Consider the following 27743-nt stretch of genomic DNA (forward strand, 5'->3'; position numbering starts at 1 on the left):
ATGCAATCCCAAATGTTAATTTTGGTTTTGACTGCCTGTGCTTTTGGAGTATTTTCCAGGAAGTCTTTGCCTGTGCCTATATCTTGCAGGGTTTCTCCAATGCTCTCTAATAATTTGATGGTTTCGGGTCGTAGATTTAAGTCTTTAATCCATGTTGAATGAATTTTTGTGTAAGGTGATAGGTATGGGTCTTGCTTCAAGCTTCTGCACGTGGAAATCCAATTTTCCCAGCACCATTTATTGAATAGACTGTCCTTATTCCAGGGATTAGATTTGGATCTTTGGTCAAATATAAGTTGGCTGTAGATGTTTGGATTGATTTCTGGTGTTTCTATTCTGTTCCATTGGTCTATCCATCTGTTTCTGTACCAGTACCATGCTGTTTTGATAACAACTGCCCTGTAGTATGTCCTAAAATCAGGTATTGTGATGCCTCCGGCTTTGTTTTTGTTGTACAGGATTGCTTTGGCTATTCGAGGTCTTCTGTGTTTCCATATGAATTTCAGCATCATTTTTTCTAGATCTGTGAAGAAGGTCTTCGGGATCTTGATGGGTATTGCATTGAATGTATAAATTGCTTTTGGGAGGATAGACATTTTGATGATGTTGATTCTTCCAATCCATGAGCATGGAAGATTTCTCCATTTTTTGGTATCCTCTTCTATTTCTTTCTGTAAGGTTTTGTAGTTTTCATCGTAGAGATCTTTAACGTCTTTGGTTAAGTTTATTCCAAGGTATTTGATTGTTTTTGTAGCTATTGTGAATGGGATTGATTTTAGAAGTTCTTCCTCAGCCGTGGCATTGCCTGTGTATACAAAGGCTGTTGATTTTTGTGCATTGATTTTATATCCTGCTACTTTGCCAAACTCTTCGATGAGTTCCAGCAGTCTCTTAGTAGAGTTCTTTGGGTCCCCTAAATAAAGAATCATATCATCTGCAAAGAGGGATAGTTTGAGTTCTTCCTTCCCAATTTGTATCCCTTTAATTTCTTTTTCTTGCCTAATAGCTCTGGCCAAAACTTCCAGAACTATATTGAATAGCAGTGGTGAGAGAGGGCATCCCTGTCTGGTACCAGATTTCAGTGGAAATGCTTCCAACCTTTCCCCGTTCAATAGGATGTTGGCCGTGGGTTTTTCATATATTGCTTTGATTGTATTAAGGAATGTTCCTTCCATACCCAGTTTGCTTAGAGTTTTCATCATGAAAGGGTGTTGTATTTTATCAAATGCTTTCTCTGCGTCTATTGAGAGAATCATATGGTTTTTCTTCTGCAGTCTGTTAATGTAGTGTATTACGTTGATTGTTTTGCGAATGTTGAACCATCCCTGCATACCGGGGATGAATCCCACTTGGTCTGGGTGGATGATCTTTCTGATGTGTTGTTGCATTCTATTGGCCAGAATTTTATTGAGAATTTTTGCATCTATGTTCATCAGGGATATTGGTCTGTAATTCTCTTTCAGTGTTGCGTCTCTTTCTGGCTTAGGAATTAAGGTGATGGTGGCTTCATAGAAGGAATTTGGGAGGATTCCCTCTTTTTCGATTGCTCTGAATAGTTTGAGAAGAATTGGAGTTAGTTCTTCTCTAAATGTCTGGTAGAACTCCGCAGTGAATCCATCTGGCCCTGGGCTTTTCTTTGTTGGGAGGGCCTTTATTACTGTTTCAATTTCTGTGTCAGTTATTGGTCTGTTTAGGTTTTCTATGTCTTCCTGGCTCAATTTAGGGAGGTTGTATGTGTCCAAGAATCTGTCCATGTCTGATAGATTTTCTTGTTTGCTGGCATACAAGTCCTTGTAGTAATTTCTGATGATTCTTTTTATTTCTGTGGCGTCTGTTGTTACGTTTCCCATTTCATCTCTGATCCTATTGATTTGGGTCTTTTCTCTTCTTTTTTTAGTTAGTTGGGCCAATGGGGTGTCAATTTTGTTTATTTTTTCAAAAAACCAGCTCCTCGTTTGGCTGATTTTTTGTAATGTTTTTTTGGATTCAATCTTGTTGATTTCTTCTCGGATTTTAATTATTTCTCTTCTCCTACTGGGTTTGGGTTTGGTTTGCTGCAGATTTTCTAGATCCTTGAGGTGACTTGAAAGCTCATCTATTTGGTGCCTTTCCAATTTCTTGATGTAGGCACCTATTGATATAAACTTTCCTCTTAACACTGCTTTTGTTGTATCCCATAGGTTTTGGTATGTTGTGCTGTTATCCTCATTTACTTCCAGAAAATTTTTGATTTCTCTTTTAATTTCTTCTATGACCCATTGTTCATTCAGGAGCATGTTGTTCAATCTCCATGTGTTTGCACGTGCTCTAGGGATTCCTGAGTTGCCAATTTCCAATTTCATTCCTTTGTGGTCTGAGAAGCTGCATGGTATGATTCTAATTCTTTTGAATTTGCTGAGACTTGCTTTATGGCCTAGTATGTGGTCAATCCTAGAGAGGGTTCCATGTACTGCTGAGAAGAATGTAAAGTCCTTAGATGTAGGATGAAATGTTCTGTAGATGTCTGTTAGATCCATTTGGGCTATAGTGTCATTTAAATCTACTGTCTCCTTGTTGATCTTCTGTCCTGTTGATCTGTCTATCTCTGAGAGTGGAGTATTGAAGTCCCCCAGTACTATTGTATTAGGGTCTAAGTCTCCCTTTAAGTCCCTTAACAAGTCTTTTAAATAGGCTGGTGCCCTGTAATTAGGTGCATATACGTTGATAATCGTTATATCTTCCTGTTGAATGGATCCCTTAATCATTATATAGTGCCCCTCTTTGTCTCTCCTAACAGTTTTTGTGGTAAAGTTTATGTTGTCCGATATTAAGATGGCTACGCCCGCTCTCTTTTCATTTCTGTTGGCGTGGTATATCTTTTTCCAGCCTTTCACTCTCAGCTTGTATGGATCATTGTTGGATAGATGGGTTTCTTGTAAGCAGCAAAAGGATGGGTTTTGGTCCTTAACCCAATCGGCCAATCGGTGTCTTTTAACTGGACAGTTCAAGCCATTAACATTCAATGTGACTATTGAAAAGGAGTAACTTTGCCCTGCCATTTGCCAAAGATATTTTCTAATATCTGGTTTGAGCTTCTTGTGATCTTTTGCTCTGAGGTTTCCTTCCTTTACCTTCTTTCATATTGGTGACCGTGTTTCTGTGTTTCTGTATGTAACACATCTTTAAGCATCTTTTGCAGGGCTGGACGAGTGGCGACAAATTCTTTCAATTTCTGTTTGCTGTGAAAGGTCTTAATTTCACCTTCATTCACAAATGAGAGCTTTGCAGGATATAATATTCTGGGCTGGCAGTTTTTCTCTCTTAGTACCTGGGCTATATCTCGCCATTCTCTTCTGGCTTGTAGGGTTTCTGATGAGAAATCAGCTGTAAGTCTAATTGGAGATCCTCTGAGAGTAATCTGGCGTTTCTCTCTTGCACATTTTAGGATCTTTTCTTTGTGTTTCACTGTGGTGAGTTTGATTACGACGTGTCTTGGTGAGGATCTCTTTTGATCATGTTTATTAGGGGTTCTCTGAGCTTCCTGTACTAGGATGTCTCTGTCCTTCTCCAAACCTGGGAAATTTTCTGCTAGTATCTCACTAAAAAGGCCTTCTAATCCTTTCTCCCTTTCCATGCCTTCAGGAACTCCTAGAACCCGAATGTTGGGTTTTTTAATAGTATCCTGTAGATTCCTAACAGTATTTTTTAGATTACTGATTTCTTCTTCTTTTTTTTGATTTGACTGTTTCCTTTCCTGTTCTCTGTCTTCTAATTCCGATATTCTCTCTTCTGCTTCATCCATTCTGTTTTTAAGGCTCTCTAATGTGTTTGCCATTTGATCTATTGAGTTCTTCATTTCATTGAGATTTTTTGCCAGTACTGCAGTTTCCTGTTCCACTAATTTTTTCATTTCATTTTGATTCCTCCTTAATATTTCATTTTCACGGGAGAGATTTTCTATCTTGTCCATTAAGGATTTCTGTAGTTCAAGAATTTGTTTTTGAGAACTTCTTAATGTTCTTATGAAATTTTTGCCATCTGCTTCGTGCATTTGCTCTAACTGTTCCTCTTCATAATCTTGCATTGGCGTGTCTTGTTCACTTGGGGGCGTCATAGTGCCTTCCTTATCTTTGGTACCTCCGCTTCTACGTTTCTTGCTTGGCATGTTAGAGATAGTTTGTGGTGTTTTTGTTTTTGTTTTTGTTTTTGTTTTTGTTTTTTTCTCTCGTTATACTGTGCCTCTGAGTGAGCTGTCTGTTTTGTTGCAGCCTTAGGGGCTGTGATGGGTGTGGCTAGAGAGCTATGCTTGTTTCTTGAGGTTTAAGGCTGTGTAAAGAGCGACTCTCCCGGATTACTTGCTCCTTGCTGGGACGCTCTCTCTCTCTCTCTCTCTCTTTTTTTTTTTTTTTTTTCTTTTGACTCAGTTGGGTGTGGAGTTGAGGGTAGTTGAAATCTAGCCTCTGTGGGTATTCGTTTGATTTATGCCTGGGAACATACACAGGGTTTATGCAGCCCTCAATGTGTTCTCCAGTTTCGCTAAAGATACTGAGTTTGGCTGAGCTTTACATATGTAAAATCGCGGTGCTCTTTGTTTTGCTTGGTGAGTGAAGGGAGAGGCCTCTGTTCCCCCTCCCCCCAGTGTCTCGGACTTCTCAGGTCTTTGTCTTACCGACCTCCGTTCCCGCGCTGGCGAGATTCTGTGGCTCTGGCTCCTCTCCCGCTCGACTCGTCTCGGTTGGTTTTCCACGCGGTGGGTTCCCTGTAAGTCCTCCGTGTCTCATCCACAAGATCCGGAAGCGTCTCTCTGCAGTTTTTTTTTTTTGAGTCTTTTCCTGAGGCTACAGTAATTCCACTTTTATGAGAGTTTATTTTCCCAAACTAAGGCACATGTCCTCACTATCCGCCATCTTGGCTCCGCCCACGAATTACATTTAAAAACTTATCTTTCCCAGCATAAGCTTTTATAAATAATTTACTCTTACCTGTCGTAAAGTACGTGCAACTATGCTTTCTAATACTGGTCCTCTATCTTCATGAAGCAGATGAACTTCATCAAGAATAAGTAGCTTGACAATTTGGGAAAGGGCAACATCCCCAACACTCTTTCTTGTCACTACATCCCATTTTTCTGGTGTGGTCACAAGCATCTATAAGACAAGAAAATGTAATCAAATCAAAAAGAGAAAAAAGCCACAATTATTTAAATTTCAACTTATGCCATTCAAGAAGAAATATTTTCGGCCACTCCTATACAAATTAAGTAAGTGCTTAAAATATCCCAGACGTCTTATTCACTGTAGATGAGTCATTTCAGAAGGATTGTACTTTGGACTGTGATACAAAGCGTTACTCAAAGCTCACTGAAGGTGGTTTGTCAGTGAATTGTAATATGAAGTGTATAAAACATACACAAAACATTTTCAAAATGTGTTACAATATATATATATAAAACCCAGCTCTATCTTTTGGTTTATACTGATAAGGGACTAGGAAATGATAAATATTAAAAGGAAAAGAAAAACAACAAATCACTCTAGGATGCTGATCAGCATCAAATCTATCCTAAGTTGTAGGAAACTCTATTATTGATATACACAGTTTCCAAAAGCTGGCCTTTGGAACACATGATTGGCACAGCAGTTATGAAACTGCATGGCACAACCCATATCCTAAATCAAAGTGCTCATGTTTGAATAGCAGCTCTGCTTCCAATTTCTGGTTCCTGCTAGTGCATACCAGGAGAGCAGTAGGTGCTTGTGTCCCTGATACCAATGCAGGTGACTTGCATTGAATTCTGAGCTGCTGGCTTTGGCCTGGCCCAGCTCTGCCTGTTGGGAACATTCGGTGAGTAAACCAGCAGATGGAAGATCTCTCTCTCTCTCTCTCTTACTTGCTTTCTCAGATTTTCTATTTTGCAAATAAAAATAAGTGAAAGTTTTAAATGAAAATTTCCCTTTAATACCAACTTGTATACAAAGTACGTTATGCAAGAAAAGAATATATTTGATTTGGTAAGGCATAGCTGGCACATACTAGCAACCCAAACAGTGAATCACTGGAGAGCAATCAGGGCATTTAGAGCAGGAAAGAGGCCCAGAGTATTTATCTGAACTATAGAGAAGCAGACCATCTGGCATGATGCTGTGATTATAAATCCACTACTTTTACATATTGAATTGTTTGGACTCTCTCAAAGTATACTGTGGAAGAAAAAGATGAGAAGATTAATAACATACTCTACTGTAGTAACGTCATATAAGGCAGTAAGCCCATACCTAGATAGTTCAAAGTATACACCAGGAAACAGATCAAAAGCAAAATTTCACTCAGCCAGGATATCAGAGTATGGAGACAGATGACAATCTATACTTCAAATGTGCTTGAGAGGGGCTACCTGAGCTGGAGTTCAATCATTCTCTCAACATTGTAATAGTATTTTACCTTTGTTTTAAAGTCACTTAAGGGGACAACTGCGAATGATGAGGAAGGTTTTTTTTTTTTTTTTTTTTTTAATTTATTTGACAGGTAGAGTTACAGACAGTGAGAGAGAGAAAGGTCTTCCTTCCATTGGTTCACTCCTCAAATGGCCGCCATGGTCGGTGCTGCACCGATCCGAAGCCAGGAGCCAGGTGCCTCTTCCTGTTCTCCCATGCAGGTGCAGGAGCCCAAGCACATGGGCCATCCTGCAATGCCCTCCTGGGCCACAGCAGAGAGCTGGACTGGAAGAGGAGCAACTGGTACTAGAACCTGGTGCCCATATGGGATGCCGGCGCTGGAGGTGGAGGATTAACCAAGTAAGCCACGGCACCGGCCCCATGAAGAAATTCTTAATAGAAGCAAAATCCACATTTATCAGTATGACCTGCTGCATTTTCAGAGATAACAGTGCTATCATTTTGAAACACACTCTGTCAACCACCAACTTTAGCATTTGTACATCTACAGAACACAAATTAACAGACTAATGAAACAGATGATGCAATGCATAGCTAAGGTGTGAGAAACTACAGACACAAGCTGTTTAGCTGGTTTGCTGAAGCTAAAATGGCAAAGATATGTTGCTGGAATTAAGCATAAACATGTATAATGAAGTTTGAGTTCTAAAATGGGATGAAACATTCACTGTGCATTAATTAACATCTTTTACAATCTTACAATAAATTTAAATTGAACTTCTACTTTGAATAATGACATTTAAAGTAACCCAAGATATATTAGCATAAATATGAGGGTACTTCAAGAAGCTCGTGAAATTAAAAGATATGTACATTTTCCAAAACTTTCTACAGTACCCACGTATATGGATATTGCTTACGAACAGTGCTTTTCAATAAAAGTACTTGAAAAATAAATACATGCATTTAAAAAAGCAAAGAGACAGCAACTCTCTTAAAATGTAAATGGCATTTTAACATATAACTAAAGGAGTTGCCTCACTAGTAATAAATATTTGGACAGCTACAAATTCTGCTCTTTAAATAATAAGAACAAAGCTTGGCTATCTGTCTCATCCTGAACTTATAATACTATGCCAGTACATTCTTAAAATGAACTTTCAGAGATAATAATGTGGTGACAATTAAAATGTAAAATCAAATTTTCAAACAGCAGAAAGGTATATCACCAAATCTTAAAAAAATATCTAGCATTTTGCTTCCTATACTCTCTGTAAAAAATGGCTACATTTATATCACCATCTCACCATTCAGTTCCTGAACTGAAACGGCTAGAAAATAAAGTGTCACATTTGCTTAATGAATTGGAACTCATGCAAGACATTTCCATCTGCTCGGGTATTAGGGCATGGGTTAACTGTCAATATTTTTACTGTCAACTTAAATTTCTCACAGTACATGTGCTTACTCCCTAGGCAGTATAAAAATCATTATTCAAAATGGTTCTACTTTTAGCCTGTCCATTGGGAAAAATGTATAGTTGAGGTGCTTACACACCACCATTATGTCAAAAAGTTGGTGCATTCAATTTTAAAACACTCATCAATTTGACAGGAAAACCAAAGGATCTAAGACTTAGAACAATCTCATCTGGTAATTCACTTACACATTATTATGAAAAACCTTCCTTATGTTTGTATGTAATAAGATCACAATATTTACTTTTTCATCATTGTTTCATGACTACTCAATTACTGTCTTCTCTGTTCAAAGTATATTCCTTCTTGAAAAAGGTTAGAGAGGAGAAAACACAGTAAAATTTTCAATCTAAAATTTTTATAATTATTTGCTAACCCACACAGTAAACCCCTTATCAAAATACACCAGAGATGGTGCTTCACTGAATGAAGAATGTCACGCCTGAATCCAAGTATTTGCACTTGCTCCAAATAGAATTCTTTGAATTTTGAGCTACAAATTACCAAAGATATCACAAAGGCACATGTCAAAAAATGCTCATGAGAGGAATGAGTTTGAGTGTGCATTTTGCATGTTGTTCTTTTCATCCATATTTTAAAAGACAGAACTAATCTATTGCTCCTTGAGGAAGAGAAATGTAAAGATTCAAGAGGCAGAAAGAACTGTTACTCTGTCAACCAGGCAGCAATTACAGGCAGATAATCAGCTCCAATGTTAGACCCCAGAGCTACAATCTAACCAACTAAATTAATGGACCTTCTAAAGGGTTGTCATGGAAAAATTACATTGTTCTTGAATATGTATTAATTCATATGTTTTACCCTGCAAATAGTTACTGGAGAGGCAAAGATGAAAAAGTGATTAATGTTTCTAGAAAGGCTTCATAAAGAACTGAGCTAGAATGAGGATAAAGAAATAAAAACAGTCATTTGGAGGAGCAGGGACAAACAGAAAGGGGGCAGTAAAGATGATCTGGAAGGGACAGAATTTTGCTATACCTTGTTAGGGGTATGGCTTATGCATTTGTCAAAACTCACAGAACCAGAGGTTCACACTGTGGTGTTGTAGGTTAAGCTGCCTGCAACTTCCATTACCACATATAAGGGCTGATTAGAGTCCTAGCTGCTCCATTCCTGATCCAGCTCCCTGCTAATACACCTGAGAAAGCAGCAGAAGACAGCACAAGTGCTTGGGCCCCTGCACCCATGTGGGAGACCCAGAAGAAGCTTCTGGCTCCTGACTTCAGCCTGGCCCAGCCCTAACTGTTGAAGCCATTTGGGAAGTGAAAGATCTCTCTCTCTCTCTGTCTCTCCTTCTCTGTGCAACTCTGCCTTTCCAACCAAATCAATACATCTTTAAAATTTAAAAATATAGAGAAAGAACTTACACAGAGGTGAAAAGGTCCTAAGAGATGAAATGACTGAAATACATTGAAAGTTATTTTTCAAAAGGAGGCAAATGGAGAAATAAAGACTAATGACACAAGATGACACTCAGAAAATATTATGGGGGCCAGTGCTATGGCATAGAAGGTAAAGCCTCTGCCTGCAGTGCCAGCATCCCATATGGGTGCTGTTTTGAGTCCCAGCTGTTCCACTTACAATCCAGCTCCATGCTAATATGTTTGGGAAAGAAGCAGAAGGTGGTCCAAGTTTTCAGGTCTCTGTAACCACATGGCAGACCTGGAAGAAGCTCCTGACTTCGGCCTGGCCCAGCGCTGGCTGTTGTAGCCATTTGGGGACCAGTGGATGGAAGATCTCTCTCTCTGTGTGTCTCCTTCTCTATATCTACCTTTCAAATAAATAAATAAATCTTTTAAAAAAAGGAGAAAATATTGTTAAAATTATCTAGTGAATGAATGGTATTTTGGTTAGTTTTTCAAAGAGGTTCTTATTTTTTAGAGACATTTCTACTTATAAAAGAAATTTTTGGAAAAAACCACAAAACTGAAAAAGATTAGAAAATAACATTTTTGTTTAAAGTGGAGGAAAAAATTAAGATTGTAATGCTAATATATAATAATCAGAACCAAATACCAATGTTTAAGAACAGCAAAATTTAAAATGTTATATACTTTATTACTCTGTAATTTTTTTATTAATTTAAATGTGGAGGCTACTGAACTTATTGTTCCCACCTTCCTAAGTTGGTAGGCTCCATGCCACCAGCTTCTTGGTTTGTAAAATATATGCATGTGTGCCCACACACATACACACACATACACAGAGACTTAAGAAAATATTTATTTGCTTATTTATTTATTTGAGAGACAGAATGATGGGGTTGGGGGCAGATAGGAAGAGAGAGATAGAGAGATAGAGAGAAAGACAGAGAGATAGAGATCCCCTAAATGCCCACTGCTGAAGCCTAAAGCCAAGAACTCTATCCAGGTCTACCATGTGGGTTTACTGGGGGGAGGTTTTCAGCCATCATTCCCTGCTTTCCCAAGTGCACTGACAGGAAACTGGATGGGGAGTGGCGCAGCTGGGCCTCAAACTCAGTATGGGATGCCAGCCTCACAAGCTGTGGCTTAACCTACTGTGCCACAATGCTAGCCTTTGTTGTTTCAAAGATTTGTTTGAAAGGCAGAATGACAGAATGAAAGACACACACACACACACACACTTGACAAAGCTGCTCATGGTATTTTTATGACTAAGAAGGTAGGTGAAGGTGGCTGATGACACAGTAATGAGATTTCTGAACAATCTTACTCAAAGATTCTTACTTAACAAACGGACAGTAAAAAAGAAAACAAAACAACAGCCATTAACTTTAGAATAAGGGAGCTGATGTGAGGGGAACTTAAAAGGAGAGAAACAGAAAATATGAGAAGAGAAAGAAGAAAAGAAGGGAGGGAAGAAGGAAGAAATGAAGGGAGGGGAGGGAGAGAGGGAGAGCGAGCGAGTGAGCATGTGTTTATGGATACACAAATGCGGCATTTTATAAAAAGGTTTTCAATCTCCTGAACAAACTCCTAAAATCTGGCAAATCAAGCTGTGTTGGCAGGTAGGCTTCACATTTTCTATAGTGAAAAACAAGTAGGTACTCGGTGACAACATCCCACTCCTAAAACTTTCCAATTTGAGCACGTTAATTAATTATAAACAAAACATAGTGCTGAAATTTTAAGAAATTTACTTATTTATTTATCTATATTTATTGAGAGGCAGAAAAAGAAAGAGAGAGGAGATAGGGACAGAGCGAGAAAGAGAGAGAGAGATAATCTCCTATCTGTTGGTTCTCTCCCCAGATGCCTACATCAGCTAGGGCTGTGCAGAGACCTAAGGTGTGAGACAGGAACACAAAGCACGTCTTCCAAGAGTGTGTCTGGAACCAATTACCTCTGCCTCTGAGGGTCTACATTAGCAGGAAGCTAGAGGCAAGAGCCAGAGACAGGAATCCAACTCAGGTACTCAATTAAGGGAAATAGGTGTCTTAGTTGCTAAGCTAAACACTGTCCTTAAGTTCTGAAATTATCTTATTAACAATGCATATTTTGCTTAAGATGCTGAAAAATGTTTTCATTGTCTAAAAGTAATCTATATATGTTTAACTAATACTGTTATATCTAATCATCAAGTTAACACAAATCATATTGCTCTCATACCTAATTTTTAATTATTATGTCTACTGGAACAATTTGTTTCTTTGAAACAGATGGCTATAAGTTAAAAGATTTAAAATTTTAAATCAAAAGGAATACAAGAAATTTAAAATATAAAAGTATGCTTTTAAAAAATTTATTTTTTATTTCTTTGAAAGGCAGAGTTAGAGAGGGAGGGAGAGACAGAAAGAGAGGTCTTCCATCCACTGTTTCTCTCCTCAAAGGGACACAAAGGCCTGAGGTTGGGCAGAATGAAGCCAGGTTCTTCATCTGGGATACCCTTGTGGGTGGCAGAGGGCCAAGCACTTAATCCATCCTCTGCTGCTTTCTCAGGCCCATCAGGAGAGAGGTGGATTCAAAGCAGAGCAGCCAGGACTTGAACCAGCTGGCGCCCATATGGGCTGCTGGTGTTACAGGCAGCAGCTCTACCCAGTATGTCACAATGCCGACCCCAAAAGTATACTTTGCTGCTCTGATATTCCAAATAGATTTGAATTTTTGGTAATTAGACTATAGAAGTTGAAAAATTATTTAAATTAATTAGATAAATAACTTTTTAAAACACCAGAGTGATAAAGATGGAATTTTTCCACTGATTTTCAATATTTATTTGAAAAGCAGAGTTATCCAAAGAGGGACAGAGAGAGGAATTTTCCATTACCTGATTCACTGCCCAAATGGCCACAGTGGCCAGGGCTGGGCCAGGCTGAAGTTAGGTGTCTGGAATACCACCCAGGTTTCCATCATGGGTACAGGGGCCCAATTACTTGGGCCAGCTGCTACTGCTTTCACAGGCACATCAGCAGGGAGCTGGATCAGAAGTGGAGAAGTTGGGACTAGAATCAGTGCACAAATGGGATGCCAGCATCATAGGTGGCAGCTTAACTGGCTGCACCATGACTCAGGTCCCAATTATACCTATTAAACTCCACGAGTATTTATAATTTCATCAAATCTCAGGAGACACTGATTATAAGCTATACAATAATTTTATGTACCACTAAGAAGGTAAAGTACCATCAAATAAACTTTCAAAATGTGTATTACAATGGCTGAAATAGGATATATATATATATATATATATATATAAAACACAAAATGTTAAGAAACTTATTAATCCAAATTCTCACTGTCTCTCAAATAAATAAACATATAAATAAAGAAAGTAATATTCAAGCATCTTTCCTTAGGGGCAGGCCTTTGGTACAGCTATTAAGATGATTCTTGGGATGCCAGAATCCCAGATTAGAGTGGCTGGTTACTCTCTTCATTCCAGCTTCTTGCTAATGTGCAAAGTAGAGAAACCTATATGGGAAGCCCAGACTGAGTTCCAAGAACCTGGCTTTGGTCTGGCCCCATCCAAGCTGTTGTGTGCATTTGGGGAGTTTGTCAGTGGATGTAAGCTGGTGTGCTCTCTCTTTACATCTCCCCTCGTTTTTATTTTTCAAATATATTAAATAAATAAATAATTTTAAAATGACTCCTTAAAATATCTTTTGGGGTGAGAAAGTCAGCCTGGAACTGCTATAAATCATATTTTAACACTATAGGTATTAGACATGGCAACAGCTTGCAGGACTTAAGAAGTCTATTTTCCTCTCAAAAATACATAATCACCCACTTAGTCAACCAATAAGCTTATAAATTACATGAATGTTTTAATTTAAAGATTAAATCTAGAATGTCACAGTTTAGATTCCATAAGCATACATATAATTACAGTTATATTAACCTCTGATACACAAATGTCACTTCTGATTGATGGCAACAGCCTTCATAATGGAACTGGACAGCTTGATGATTACACCCGCCCCTTGGGACACTACAACAAATCAGTTAGTTCCAACTACTTCCTTTTCAACAATTTTTATGTTCCCTCCACTTCCATCAATTCACATGCATGAGTGCTCACTCACACATGGAAAATACAAAGTTCTCTCAAATATATAGTTATATTTATGTCAAAGAGGACAGCTTTAAATTATTTAATGAAAATATAGGAACTAATTGGGAATCTTCAATTACAAGAGTACTCCTGCAGCATACTGTTTGTTGAAAAGCACAGATATAGTAAAGCTAACACATAATGTTATCTGAAATGTATTTTGGTGTTTTCATATTAACAATACTGATATTTTAACTAAAATTTCATATGGAACATTTACTAAATAATTAAAAAATACATATTCATTGAGAAATTCTAAAACTTTTGAAGGAATGGAGAGTATGGAATGCCAGGAACAAGAGAAATTAAGCTCTGCTATTTAAAACTGAAATTTAAGAAAATGCTTTCTAGATTACATGTGGAAGAGAATTCTCTTTCCAGATATTTTTGTTGATTAAAAATTCTTTTTATCAAATCTAGTATATACCACTGAAGTCTAGCCTCATTAGCACAGGTCCTCAAAAAGTACAATGTTTGGTTATCTTGAAATTTAACTAGTTATGCAAAATTAAGAAAATACAAAATTGTTTATCATTCTGTGTGTCCAAACAATAAAAACCTTGCTCCTGGCATTCTAACTACCTGTTTGTAGTCAGGATTCCATTCAATTAGAGTGTCCTAGAGCAGGGACATGCCACATTTTACAATGATATCTATATTTATACAGACAGGTTACTGTTGACATGTGACTAAATTTGTAGTACCAACTTGTTCTGGGGTGAGTCCTGATCTGTACAATTGTGACATGGTTCATAGAGAACAGGTTTCCTTAGGTTATTGTAAAATAGTATTTTTCACTTCTAAATGGCTTAGTGTTGTTTGAATTCAGAGAGAAAACCAAAAAACTTCGTTAACACAACTTTGAGAATTTATAGACACTACTTGTCACTTGCCACATGTACAAAATCCAGTTTGAGGATCAATCTCTCGTGAAAAATGAAACATTCTAAAATGTCATATTGTAATGCCAAACTACCACACCTCAAATATGATAAACTAAATAAATCAATGTATTCTGCAACTGTTCAAAACAACAACTAAAAAATAATACCAATTTCACATCATTAATTCCAGGCATTCAATATTTAAGGTTCAAATTATTTCAAGAACAATCAATGTTTGGGGTCTATTTTGGGAAAGGAGAGACAGACAAAGGGAGGAGACTAAAATCTTATGAAAAAAATCATGGTAGGGGCTGGTGCTGTGGTGCAGCACATTAAGGCCCTGGTCTGCAGTGCCAGCATCCCAAATGGGCGAAGGTTCGAGGCCAGTTCCAATCGAGTTCTCTCCTATTGCCTGGGAAAGCAGTGGAAGATGGCCCAAGTCCCTGGGTGCCTGCATCAGTGTGGGAGACCCGGAAGAAGCTCGTGGCTCCTGGCTTCAGATCAGCTCAGTTTTGGATCAGCTCAGCTCCAGTCATTTGGAGAGTGAACCAGCAGATGGAAGACCTCTCTCTGTCTCTCTCTCTCTCTCTCTGTAACTCTTTCAAATAAATAAAATAAATCTTAAAAAAAAAAAAAAGGTAGGATAAAAAAAAAGACACTAAAAATGACTGTAATTAAGGCAATAAATTGTTTATTTTTTTAATTAATTAATTATTTGACAGAGTTAGTGAGAGAGACAGACAGACAGACAGACACAGAGAGAAAAGTCTTCCTTCCATTGACTCACCCCCCAAATGGCACACATGGCTGGTGCTGTGCCAATCTGAAGCCAGCAGCCAGGAGCTTCCTCCTGGTCTCCCATGCGGGTACAGGGGCCCAAGCACTTGGGCCATCCTCCACTGCTCTCTCGGGCCACAGCAGAGAGCTGGACTGGAAGAGGAGCAACCAGGACTAGAACCTGGCACCCATAAGGGATGCCAGAGGTTGGTTGCTCCTCTTCCAGTCCAGCTCTCTGCTGTGGCCCGAGAGAGCAGTGGAGGATGGCCCAAGTGCTTGGGCCCCTGTACCCGCATGGGAGACCGGGAGGAAGCACCTGGCTCCTGGCTTCAGATCAGCGCATTGCCAGCCATAGTGGCCATTTGCGGGGTGAACCAACAGAAGGAAGTCTTTTCTCTCTGTCTCTCTCTCACTGTCTAACTCTGTCAAATAAATAAAAATAAATAAATAAATAATCTTTAAAAAATAAGTAAATAAACAAAACCAGCTCTAAGCTTTTTTGATATCTGACCAAAAAAACTGACACATGGATCAAAATGGAAACAAAACAGATCCTAAATCAAAAGTGTTATTCATGAATCAAACTTTTTTAAAAATTTACTTTATTTATTTGAAAGGCAGCGTTGCAAAGAGAGGGAGAGAGAGAGAGATCTTCCATTCCCTGGTTCACTTCCCAAATGGCTGCAACAGTCAGTGCCAGTCCAGGCTGAAGCTAGTAGCTACTCTGAAGCTAGTAGTCAGCAGCTTCATCTGGGTCTCAATGTGGGTATAAGGGCCAGGCTCTTGGACCATCCTCTGCTGCTTTCCCAGGTGTAACTGCAGAGAGTTGGATCAGAAATGGAGCAGCAGGGACTCAAACTGGTGCCCATATGGGATGCTGATGTTGTAGGTGGAAGTTTTACCCACTGCGCCACAATGCTGATCTCCCGGAACCAAATTTTTAAGAGCAGTTTCTTCCATGGACATTATTCTCAGGTTGAGTGACACAACAGGAAATCTTCAACACTTTTAGAACAAATGTAACAGGAACCTCATGGGACCAGTGCTTTTAGTTCCTTGGGGTAAAACCAACACTAAACTCAACATTAAAACTCAATATATTGTAAGCAATGTAACTGGTTAATTATTTTTAAGATAAGAAAAACACACAATGACATAATGCATTTAATTCATATGGGAAGGTGTAAAGTAAGCCTTCCCCCATGTCCTCTTCCCTGTTTTTCTCCCCTAAAGTAACTATTCTTTATTAATAGGCTTCCAAAACTAGAAGATATTTAGGCATGCATGAGATTTTTAAAAAGTATGTACTCGGTACACAAGTACACCATGCTCTATCTTATGATAGTAGTTCTTGTAGGATCTACACTGATGAGGTCAAAGGGAGTTTATTAGCCAGTTTTTATTTGTTTTGTTTTTGGTTATTTGCACTAAAATACTTAGAGAGAAGCTGCCAATGAAGGAAGAAGGCTTACTTCAGTACATGTTGTTAGGGTTCACAGGCCAAGACTGGGTGGATCCACTGTGATATGTGATGAGAATGGTAGGTGGTGAAATGTGTGCAGGATCACATGGCAAGGGAGTGGTAATCGTAATCATCCATTAATCAACACAGAGACTGCAGCCAGTGGGTGAGGAAATTGCTACCACCGTGTGATAACTATGAGGGAGATTCTCATTATCTGCAGCACAACTTAAAAGAAGCTTATGAAAAAAAAAAAACTCCACATCACTAATCATCAGGGAAAAGCAAATCAAAACCACAATGAGGTATCACTTCATTCCAGTCAATTACTATTACCAAAAAGACCAAAAGTAGCAAATGCCAAAGTCAGTGTGAAAAAAGGGAAACTCTTCAATACTGTTCACGAGACTGCAGACTGGTTATAATCACAGTGAAGCACAGTGGAGAGTCTCACTCAAAAACTGAAAAACATCTATTACGTGATCCAGCAATCCTACTCTGGATATTTATTCCAACAAGTGAAATCTTTGTATCAAAGAGACACCTGCACTCCCATGTTGATTACAGCAATATTCACACTAGCCAAGACACAGAATCAACCAAAGTGTCCATCAGCAGCTGAATGGATAAATGGGGTGTATATGGACATTGAAATATTACTCAGTCATAAAAAGAATGAAATCCTGCCATTTTGCAGCAAAATGGCTAGAACTGGCAGACACTGTTAAGTGAAATAAGCCAGACACAGAAAGAGAAATACATGTTCTCTCCCATATATAGAAGCTTAAAAAAACGTGTGCGCACAGAATAGTAACTACATGAGACTGCGAATGGTTTTAGGGAAGTATGATAGAGAGAGGGTGGATATTAGATACAGAAACATGTCAGATGGAAGGAATAAATTCAAGGGTGTTAAAGCACACTAGGGAGGACTATGGTTCACAGTAACATATTTGCTACCTTTTTAAGAACTAAAAGAAAATAGCTAGATGGCTCCAAGATAAAAAAATGGAAAGGGATGGGCACTGTGTCATAGCTTTAACACCACCTTCCATATGGTCATCGGTTTGTGTTCTGGCTGCTCCATCTTTGATCCAATTCCCTACTGATGGCCTGGGAAAGGCAATGGAAGATGGCCCAAGTGCTTGGGCCCATGCTACCCATGTGGGAGACATGGTCGGAGCTCCTGGTTCCTCCCCGGCCCAGTCTTGACCACTGCTGTCAAATAAGTATCTCCCTCATTAGACTTAGGAGCATTGTAGCTGCTGTATCCACACACTGAAGTCTGACACATGGAATATATGGAATAACTATTGGCAAATAATATTTTGTAGGTAATAACTATCAACTCTAATTGTCCCAACATAGAAAAAATATTTCTACATTTAATAAGAGGGTTTGTACAATTTTCTCATTGTGTAATATTTAGGTTAAAAAAGTTCTTTTCAAGAAACTGGCATAGGGGCCAGCACTGTGCTGTAGTGGGTAAAGCCACTGCCTGCAGTGCTGGCATCCCATATGGGCGCCAGCTCCACTTCTGATACAGCTCCTTGCTATGAACTGGGAAAGCAGTAGATGGCCCAAGTCATTGGGCCCCTGCATCCATGTGGGAGACCCGGAAGCTGCTCTTGGCTCCTGGCTTTGGATCGGCGCAGCGCCGGCCATTGTGTCCATCTGGGGAGTGAACCAGTGGATGGAAGATCTACTATATCCCTCTCTTTGTACTCACCCCCACCTCTGCATAACTCTGCCTTTCAAATAAATAAATCAATCTCAAAAAAAAAAAAAAAAAGACACTGGCATAATGGATTTTTTGAATTTCCCAGAGGAATGCTCCCCTCCCTTATCTGTTTGAATACCTTTACCAAACTAAAAATCTAAATGCATATGAAAGGAAAATAGGTTCATTTGAGTCCTGGACAAAGGCACTGGTATCCCATTGCTCAGCTCTTGGTCTCCAGAACATACTCCAGGGTCTGCATGTGGTTTCTTGTAGGATGAATGACTCACAGATTTCTATAATGCTCCTATCCCACCAGCTCACCCTTCAAGAAGCTGCCCCCTTGCTCCACCCTCAGGCCTTTCCAATAGAACCAAATTTTCTCTTCCTTACCTCCCATTATGTAATGAGGACCCCTGACTTAATTTCCTCAAAAGCAAGGAAGGGGAGTGGGATATCCTATTAATATGAATTCCAAACTATATTTCTATACATAGAATTGATTTACATTCCTTGCTATGGTTTGGATATAGTATGATACATACCAAGGCTCCATGTGTTGAATTTAATCTCCAACTGTGAATTATTAAGAAGGAGTAAATTTAACCTAATTATAGTACTGAAAAGTGGGGCCTTCTGCAAAATAATTAGGATTCTACAAGGTCATCTGTGTGCAGTCCCCATGATTGGATCCTGCTATCTTTATAGACAAGGTGGGAGAGACACACAATCAGACATGTGAGTGCCCTGTCTCTTGCCATTTGATGCTCTGGGCCAACTCAGGATCTTGCCACTGAGAAGGCCATTATCAGATGAGGCCCCTAAACTTTTTACCTTGAAGAACCATGAGCCAATACAACCTCATCATTTTATAAGGTAGACTCCCTAAAGTATTTCGTTATGGCATAACAGTTAAGCTGGTACCCACAATACTGGCATCCCATATGGGCACTGGTTTGAATCCCGGATGCTCCACTTCAGATCCAGTTCCCCGCTAGTGAGCCTGGGAAAGCAGCGGAGAATGGCCCAGGTCCTTGGACCCTGCATCCATGCAGGATACCCAGATGAAGCTCTTGCCTGGCTCCTGGCTTTGGCCTGGACCAGCCCCGGCCATTGTGGCCATTTTGGGAATGAACTGAGGATGAAAGATCTTTATCTTTCTCTCTCTCTCTGATTCCGGTTTTCAAATAAATAAAATAAATCTTTAAAAAAAAAAGTATGTCACTATAGCAGCAAAGACCAAACACCTCACTGAATCTAAGAATTCTAATTGCCACGTCTCACTTATCAGTACATCATCAATGATATCTTGTGAATGTTTAAATGAAGCATACTCAACAGCTTTCAGTCATGTATTTACTAAACTTTTATTGTGCATCTATTAGTACAAATGCTGCAGTTTCCCCCAGATATAAGATGAAGATCACAGTACAGATGTATCACAGAGTCATACTGGAAATGAAACATATTAACACTGATGCTTAGAATAATGCCTGGCATGTAAGGATCAATCAACTGTGTTTTCTAACATTGTCCTCATCACCATGCTCCTCCTCTTACTGTGCTAAGCAATAGGGATATAATGGTGAGGGTCTACACAGTAGAGTGAAGGGGCAAAAGGCATTACACGCACTCACAAAAAAAGTAACATACAAAATGTTAGCTGTGATGAACAGCTTATGACAAGCTACACAGTGTTGTTAATAACAAGTTCTTTATCAATCTAGACCAAATACTCAACTGAGAAAGTGGCACTGAGATAAGATCTGAGGGATGGAAGGGACAGAAGAGGGTTACAAGCAGAAGCACATGTGTACAAAAGCATGTGGTAGGAAACATGCACAGAAGGATTATAGACAGGCATAGCAGTGGCTGGGGTAAAGAGAGCAAAAGGACTGGGGCTTGGTGGGAGTGAGATGTGAAGAGGCAGACCACGAGTCTTTCAGCCAATACCATTGTACTATTTTCACTCTGTAGTAGCCTCGAAGACCACGAATGGCTTTCTTAACTTTTTGATTTGTTGTTTCTTGATGAGGTGGAAGATGGGAGTGAAAAGGGAAGAAGTGTAACTGACCAAACTGTGTTTCTGGCAACTGATGGGGGTTAAACCACATTTTAGGAGATTATAAAATTAACCAGGCTGAGAGATGACAGCGGCTCAGACTGGGAGGATATGCTAGTGAAGCTGGAAAGAATATGGATGATTCTAAGAAATATTTAGGAGACAAAATCATAGGAATTAGTGTTAGATTTTTCCAGGGAGAGGGAATATAAAAATATATTCAGCAAAAATCTCCATGTGCCAGATATTTTATTCATCTTTACTAACCTTCTTGTTCTAGATGAAATAACCACAAATGCAGCATTAAGAAATACACAATACAGCCACAGATGACCTCCTGACCAAAAGTTTCTAACTTAATTTGATTAAATAGTGGAAGACAATTAACATTGATTAGCTTCTTTGTCTTTCCTAGGTCATTAACAACCAATACTTATGTGTGACTCATTTCTACTTTAGGACTTGTTTTAGAGGCTCAACTCCAACAGCTACAGGATTATAGTTAGCAGGTAAGAAACAGATACAAAGCAAAGCAAGAAAATCAGTTCCCTTATTTAACATCAATAATTAATCTTTCAAAAAATTTAAAATATTTTATATTCCATTTGAATTTGAGAAGAAAAAACACTCATTTTAGGGTTTTGCAATTATAAAAGACCACAGAATTAACCTAATGTTTATTTTTAAATATATATTTTCAAAATGATACCAATATTTGTGGTTATTTAGAACCTTACAACTAACTGATAGTAATTTTCTTCAAAGACATAGGATGAACATAATAGATATATATGACATTTAATTTCAGTTCAATTTTTGAAAAACTAAATTACTATTAACAACTATCTGTGTTGCATTATAATTTTATAATGGAAAAGTTCTGATTTTTTACTTGAAAGTAAACAATTCACACTTTTCATTGCCTTTGGTATCTATTTCATTAAATTAATATGATAAACTTTACAAGCAAAGTTCTTTAACTTAAAAAGAAAATTTCTAATTACTTATTATTGTTCTCAACATCCATAAAATGAAAAATCACCTGATAGGAAAAAAAAAAAAACTAAACATCAATGTAAAACAAATAACAAATTAAATCATTAACATTTTATAAATTCCCCTCATCTTTACACTTCCCCATGAAACAAGCTATTTTCTCACAAAGGAATTCTCATGGAATAGGCAAAGCTGCCATTCTGTTTTGTTTTCCAGTGAAATCAAAGATATTTAAATTTCCTGAGTGTTTTTAAATTACACTCTCAGAAAAAGTTCTCACATAATATATAATTTGCAATCACCAGGCAGATTTTTATGCATCAAAAATTGTTATTTCTCTTTACCCACTCCAACCCAACTATATTAAGAAGAGTTTAAATAGTGGTTTACACACGGGGGTAGACTTCTTTACTCAAAACACTTCAAATATTTTATAAGTGGCTATTAAACATTGCAAAATATTAATAACTAATACTAAGAATTCCAAGATTTCAAGTAATTTACAGGTCACTAATAATGAGACACTTTTCAAAATAAAACTACTTCATAATGATATGCTCTCAATGCAGAAAACAGTTATCTTGGCAAATAATATCTGCATTTCCTCAGGGGATATTAGAAAGTGGTAGATTTCCAATTCCATTATTTTTAAATATATGGTTTAGACTTTTTAAATTAATCATTCTTAGAGATCAAAATTTATACAATTAGGCTCTAACCCCATTTTTTAGGTACCTCTCAATCAAAAAAGGCTTAAGAGTTCCTCATTTATTGGTTGTTTAGTTACATAAAATTATAACTGCAAATCAAAAAATTAGAGATAGCAAAATGTCTAAAATAAAGGAGTGAAAAATCATTATTGCCCCAAAGCCACAGAAATTATGTTACTGCAATCACTTAAAAACTAAACTTTATCATCAAGAAATAAAAAGAATATTGTTGCTATCTTTTATTCTAGGGCTGAAGTACTATTAAAAACTAATGTGAAACCTGGGCAAATAAAGCCAATTAGGTGCATAAGAAACAATATCAAATGTAATGCCACACTAATTGCCAAACTAAATGCCAGAATATTTAGAGATCTCATCATTAAGATTACAGGTTAACTTACTTAAATAACTATATATATGCGCAAATAACTTAGTGACCAATGAGTTAATATTATTAGCATCCTTAAGTGATTTATGAAAAAGGTATATAATATATAATGAGAGAGATACATGATTTTATCCTGAATAGCCTTAGTTATACATGGCAGAAGTCCAGGCCTTTCATAAAATCCAAAAGTTAAAATATTTTGTGCTGACAAAAATCTACATTGTACATAATTTTTCATGTCCTCTTAGTTTTTTATTTCTTATTTTATCATACCAAATAGTGCACTGGGAGAGGAAGGTGAGAGTAGAGGCAAAAATTATTGATTATTATAAGTAAGCTCTATCTTCTAAAGCAAACTATATGGCAAATTCAGTGCCTCAAAGTGTAACATAAAGAGATGTAAATTTGAAGTCATGATGGTTTCTCATCTGCTATTTACACCAGCTAATGTAGCTGAAAAGTCTTTATTGTAACTCATTTCTACTTTAGGATACTAAAATTACATAGTTATACATGGGAAATGATATCAGAAATAAACCCCAAACAGAAATGGGAAGACCCAAAGTAAGCAAAACAACTTAAAAAAAAAAAATAGAAGACTTAACACTACCTGATCTCAATAGCTATACATGGACTGGAAGAATCAATATCATCAAAATGTCCATACTCCCAAAAGCAATATACAGATTCAATAAAAAACCAATCAAAATACCAAAGACATTCTTCTCAGATCTGGAAAAAATGATGCTGAAATTCATATGGAGACACAGGAGACCTCGAATAGCTAAAGCAATCTTGTACAACAAAAACAGAGCCGGAGGCATCACAATACCTGATTTCAGGACATACTACAGGGCAGTTGTTATCAAAACAGCATGGTACTGGTACAGAAACAGATGGATAGACCAATGGAACAGAATAGAAACACCAGAAATCAAGCCAAACATCTACAGCCAACTTATATTTGATCAAGGATCCAAAAACAATCCCTGGAGTAAGGACAGTCTATTTAATAAATGGTGCTGGGAAAACTGGATTTCCACGTGCAGAATCATGAAGCAAGACCCCTACCTTTCACCTTCACAAAAATTCACTCAACATGGATTAAAGACTTAAATCTACGACCCAACACCATCAAATTATTAGAGAGCATTGGAGAAACCCTGCAAGATATAGGTACAGGCAAAGTCTTCTTGGAAAAGACCCCAGGAGCACAGGCAGTCAAAACCAAAATTAACATTTGGGATTGCATCAAATTGAGAAGTTTCTGTACTTCGAAAGAAACAGTAAGGAAAGTGAAGAGGCAACCGACAGAATGGGAAAAAATATTTGCAAACTATGCAACAGATAAAGGGTTGATAACCAGAATCTACAAAGAAATAAAGAAAATCCACAACAACAAAACAAACAACCCACTGAAGAGATGGGCCAAGGACCTCAATAGACATTTTTCGAAAGAGGAAATCCAAATGGCCAACAGACACATGAAAAAATGTTCAAGATCACTAGCAATCAGGGAAATGCAAATCAAAACCACAATGAGGTTTCACCTGACCCCGGTGAGAATGGCTCACATTCAGAAATCTACCAACAATGGATGCTGGAGAGGATGTGGGGAAAAAGGGACACTAACCCACTGTTGGTGAGAATGCAAACTGGTTAAGCCACTAGGGAAGTCAGTCTGGAGATTCCTCATAAATCTGAACATAACCCTACCATACAACCCAGCCATCCCACTCCTTGGAATTTACCCAAAGGAAATTAAATTGGCAAACAAAAAAGCCATCTGCACATTAATGTTTATTGCAGCTCAATTCACAATAGCTAAGACCTGGAACCAACCCAAATGCCCATCAACAGTAGACTGGATAAAGAAATTATGGGACATGTACTCTATAGAATACTATACAGCAGTCATAAACAATGAAACCCGGTCATTTGCAACAAGATGGAGGAATCTGGAAAACATCATGCTGAGTGAATTAAGCCAGTCCCAAAGAGACAAATATCATTTGTTTTCCCTGATTGTTGACAACTAACTGAGCACCAAAGGGGAAACCTGTTGAAGTGAAATGGGCACTATGAGAAACAGTGACGTGATCAGCTCTAGTCCTGACTGTTGATGTACAATGTAAATCTTTATCCATTTTAGTATTTTTTTTTTGTTCTAGTACTAGTGGTTGAACTCTGTAATTAACACACAATTATTCTTAGGTGTTTAAATTTTAACTGAAAAGTGATCCCTGTTAAATATAAGAGTGGAAAAAGAGAGGGAGGAGATGCACAATTTGGGACATGCTCAATCGGACTTGCCGCAAATGGTGGAGTCAGAAATGTGCCAGGGGATTCCAATACAATCCCATCAAGGTGGCATGTACCAATGCCATCTCACTAGTCCAAGTAATCATCTTCAGTTCACAATTGATCACACTGATAGGTCTAAGACTCAAAGGGATCATACAAATAAGTCTAGTGTTTGCTAATATTAACTGATAGAACCAAAAAGGGAGAGAAGGATCCAACATGGGAAGTGGGAGACACAGCAGAGTCATAGAATGGCAGATGTCCTAAATAACACTCTGGCCTCAGAATCATCCCTTAAGGCATTTGGATCTGGCTCAAGAGCCCATGAGAGTATTTTAGGCATGGAAAGCCAAGACACTCTGGAAAAGAAAAAAAAGAAGACCTAAATGAAAGATCTCTGTTAGTGAGATCCCAGTGGAAAGAACGGGGCCATCAAAGAAGGAGGTACCTTTCTCCGAAAGGAGGGGAGAACTTCCACTCTGACTATGACCCTGTCGGAATAAGATCAAAGTCGGCTAACCCTAAAGGCTTCCATAGCCTTGGCAACTCATGACTAGAGCCTAGGGAGATTACTGACGCCATGAACACGAGTGTCAAATTGTTAAGTCATCAACAGGAGTCACTGTGTACTTTCGTCTCATGTGGGATCTGTCCTTAATGTGTTGTCCAATGTGAAGTAATGCTATAACTAGTACTGAAACAGTATTTTTACACCTTGTGTTTCTGTGTGGGTGCAAACTGATGAAATCTTTACTTAGTATATACTGAATCGATCTTCAGTATATAAAGATAATTGAAAATGAAAAAAAAAATAAACAAACTTGGTGTTAAATTGGAAATTGCATAGAAAATTAATCAATTCTTAAAAAAAATCATGTAGGATCTCTGTCCTTAATGTGCTGTACATTGTGATTTAATGCTATAACTAGTACTCCAACAGTATTTTTCACTTGGTGTTGCTATGTGAGGGCAAACTGTTGAAATCTTTACTTAATATATACTAAACTGATCTTCTGTATATAAAGAGAATTGAAAATGAATCTTGATGTGAATAGAAGGGGAGAGGGAGCAGGAAAGGGAGGGTTGCGGGTGGGAGGGAAGTTATGGGGTGGGGGGAAGCCATTGTAACCCATAAGCTGTACTTTGGAAATTTATATTCATTAAATAAAAGTTTTAAAAAAAGATATAGCTATAGCAATCAATAGAGTAGAAGTGGCATAAAGATAAACACAAATAAATGGAACAAAACAGAATCCAGATATAGATCCACAATACTAGCATGTGGTCAATTCATTTTCAATAGAAGTGCCAACACAGTTCAATGGAGCAAAAAAAGAACCTTTCTAACAAATGGTGGCTGTGATAGCTAATTTTGGTTGTCAACTAGAGTAGATTAAGGGATACCTAGAAAGCGCATAGAGCATTATTTTCAGGTGTGTCTGTCGGGTTAATTCCAGAAGACACAGGCTTGTGAATCAGTTTACTGAGTGGTGAAGATCTGTCCTCAATGTGAGCAGTGGGGACACGTATTGAACACAAGACAGAGGAATGGCAAATTCATCAGAACTTCAAAGTGTCCAGTCTTTAGCCCCTTCTGGTTCTTAGGCCAACATCCTTGAACTGAGCCAAGCTAACAGCCTCCCTAGATCTCCAGCTAAAAGAAAAATCACATGTGCCAATTCCGTTAACACACGTACACGCACACACACACGTCCTATTGGTTCTGCAGAGAACCCTAATACAGTGACAAAACTAAAATGGTGATGGGGAAAGATGAATCTGGGTCTTCCACCTTACACAAAATCAACTAAAAATGGATTACAACATAAAATTCAGAGCTAAAATTATAGAATTTCTAGAAGAAGATAAAAGAAAAAAAAATTTAAGTTATCCTGGGGTTGACTGTTATTTTTAAAACAGAATACAAAAACTACTAGACATTTTGAATGGATAAAAATTAGAAATGTTAAAATTTTGCAAAAAAGACACTATCACAAACATTAAAGGCAAGCCAATTAACTGGAAGCAACATTTGTAAAACTCATGCAACACGGGTTTGTACTTAGTCATACAAGTCTTATGACTCAATAGAACAAAACACCCACTTAAGATGTCTCTAACTGGGCAAAAAATTTCAAAAGATATATGATCAAAAGAAGACACTCAGACACCCACAAAAAAATCACATGAAAAGATGTTCAACATCATTAGTCATTGGAGAAACACAAATTAAAGATGCTACTACACACCCAACAGAATAATTAAAATTCAAAAGAGCCATATAAATGTTGACAAGGACATGAGGAAAGAGAACTTTCATACATGGCTCATGGGAATGTAAAATAATACAGTCACTTTGGACTTGTTCTGTAGCTTCCTAAAAACTTAAACCATATGTTCAGCAGTACCACCCTTAGATATCTACCCTAAAATGAAGGCATATATGAACACAATTCCTTAGTATACGTAATGTCCACAGCAACTTTATTTATAACAGCTCCAAACAGGAAGCAAGCCAGGTGCCCATGAAGATTGAATGGATAAGAAATCTGTGGCATAACTATGCATCAGAATACTCTTTGGTAGTCAAAGGAACAAACTTCTAGGACATTCAACAATGCAGATAAGTATAAAAATAGACACATAAGTGAAAGCAGAAGATTCTACTTATATAAAACCAGCATGATTCTACTTATGTAAAATTTTTAAAAATGTAAACTAATCTATAATCACAAAAAGCATTTAAGTTATTGCCTGTAAATAGCACCAGGAAAAGAGAAGAATAAATTACAAACATATGTAAGGAAACTTTCAGGTTCTTTGAATAGATTCACTATTTTGATGTGACAAATAATACATATCAAATTGTATTTAAATACGTACTCCTTTTTCTACATTAGTTATATCTCAGTAAAACTGAAATAATATGTTTAAAATTAAACCAATACATGCATTTAATAACATTTATCTAGTATCTAAGGCTTTCCTTAGAATTCAATTGATTATTATTTTTTGGTCAAAAATGTCTCAAATTT

The 27743-nt window shown here is 37.7% G+C and overlaps 1 protein-coding gene across 5 annotated transcripts in view; it reads right to left on the reverse strand.

Moving 5' to 3' along the window:
* ASCC3 (activating signal cointegrator 1 complex subunit 3) overlaps positions 1-27743 on the reverse strand; it is a 382634-nt gene that overhangs the window by 225451 nt on the left and 129440 nt on the right. For all 5 annotated transcript variants that reach the window (XM_062186549.1, XM_062186553.1, XM_062186551.1 and 2 more), the window contains one exon: positions 4962-5126. In XM_062186549.1, coding sequence (XP_062042533.1) covers positions 4962-5126 — 165 coding nt within the window. The remainder of the gene's footprint in view (positions 1-4961; positions 5127-27743) is intronic.

The sequence above is a fragment of the Lepus europaeus genome, chromosome 3, assembly GCF_033115175.1.
Source record: "Lepus europaeus isolate LE1 chromosome 3, mLepTim1.pri, whole genome shotgun sequence".
In the NCBI taxonomy this organism is placed as follows: Eukaryota; Metazoa; Chordata; class Mammalia; order Lagomorpha; family Leporidae; genus Lepus; species Lepus europaeus.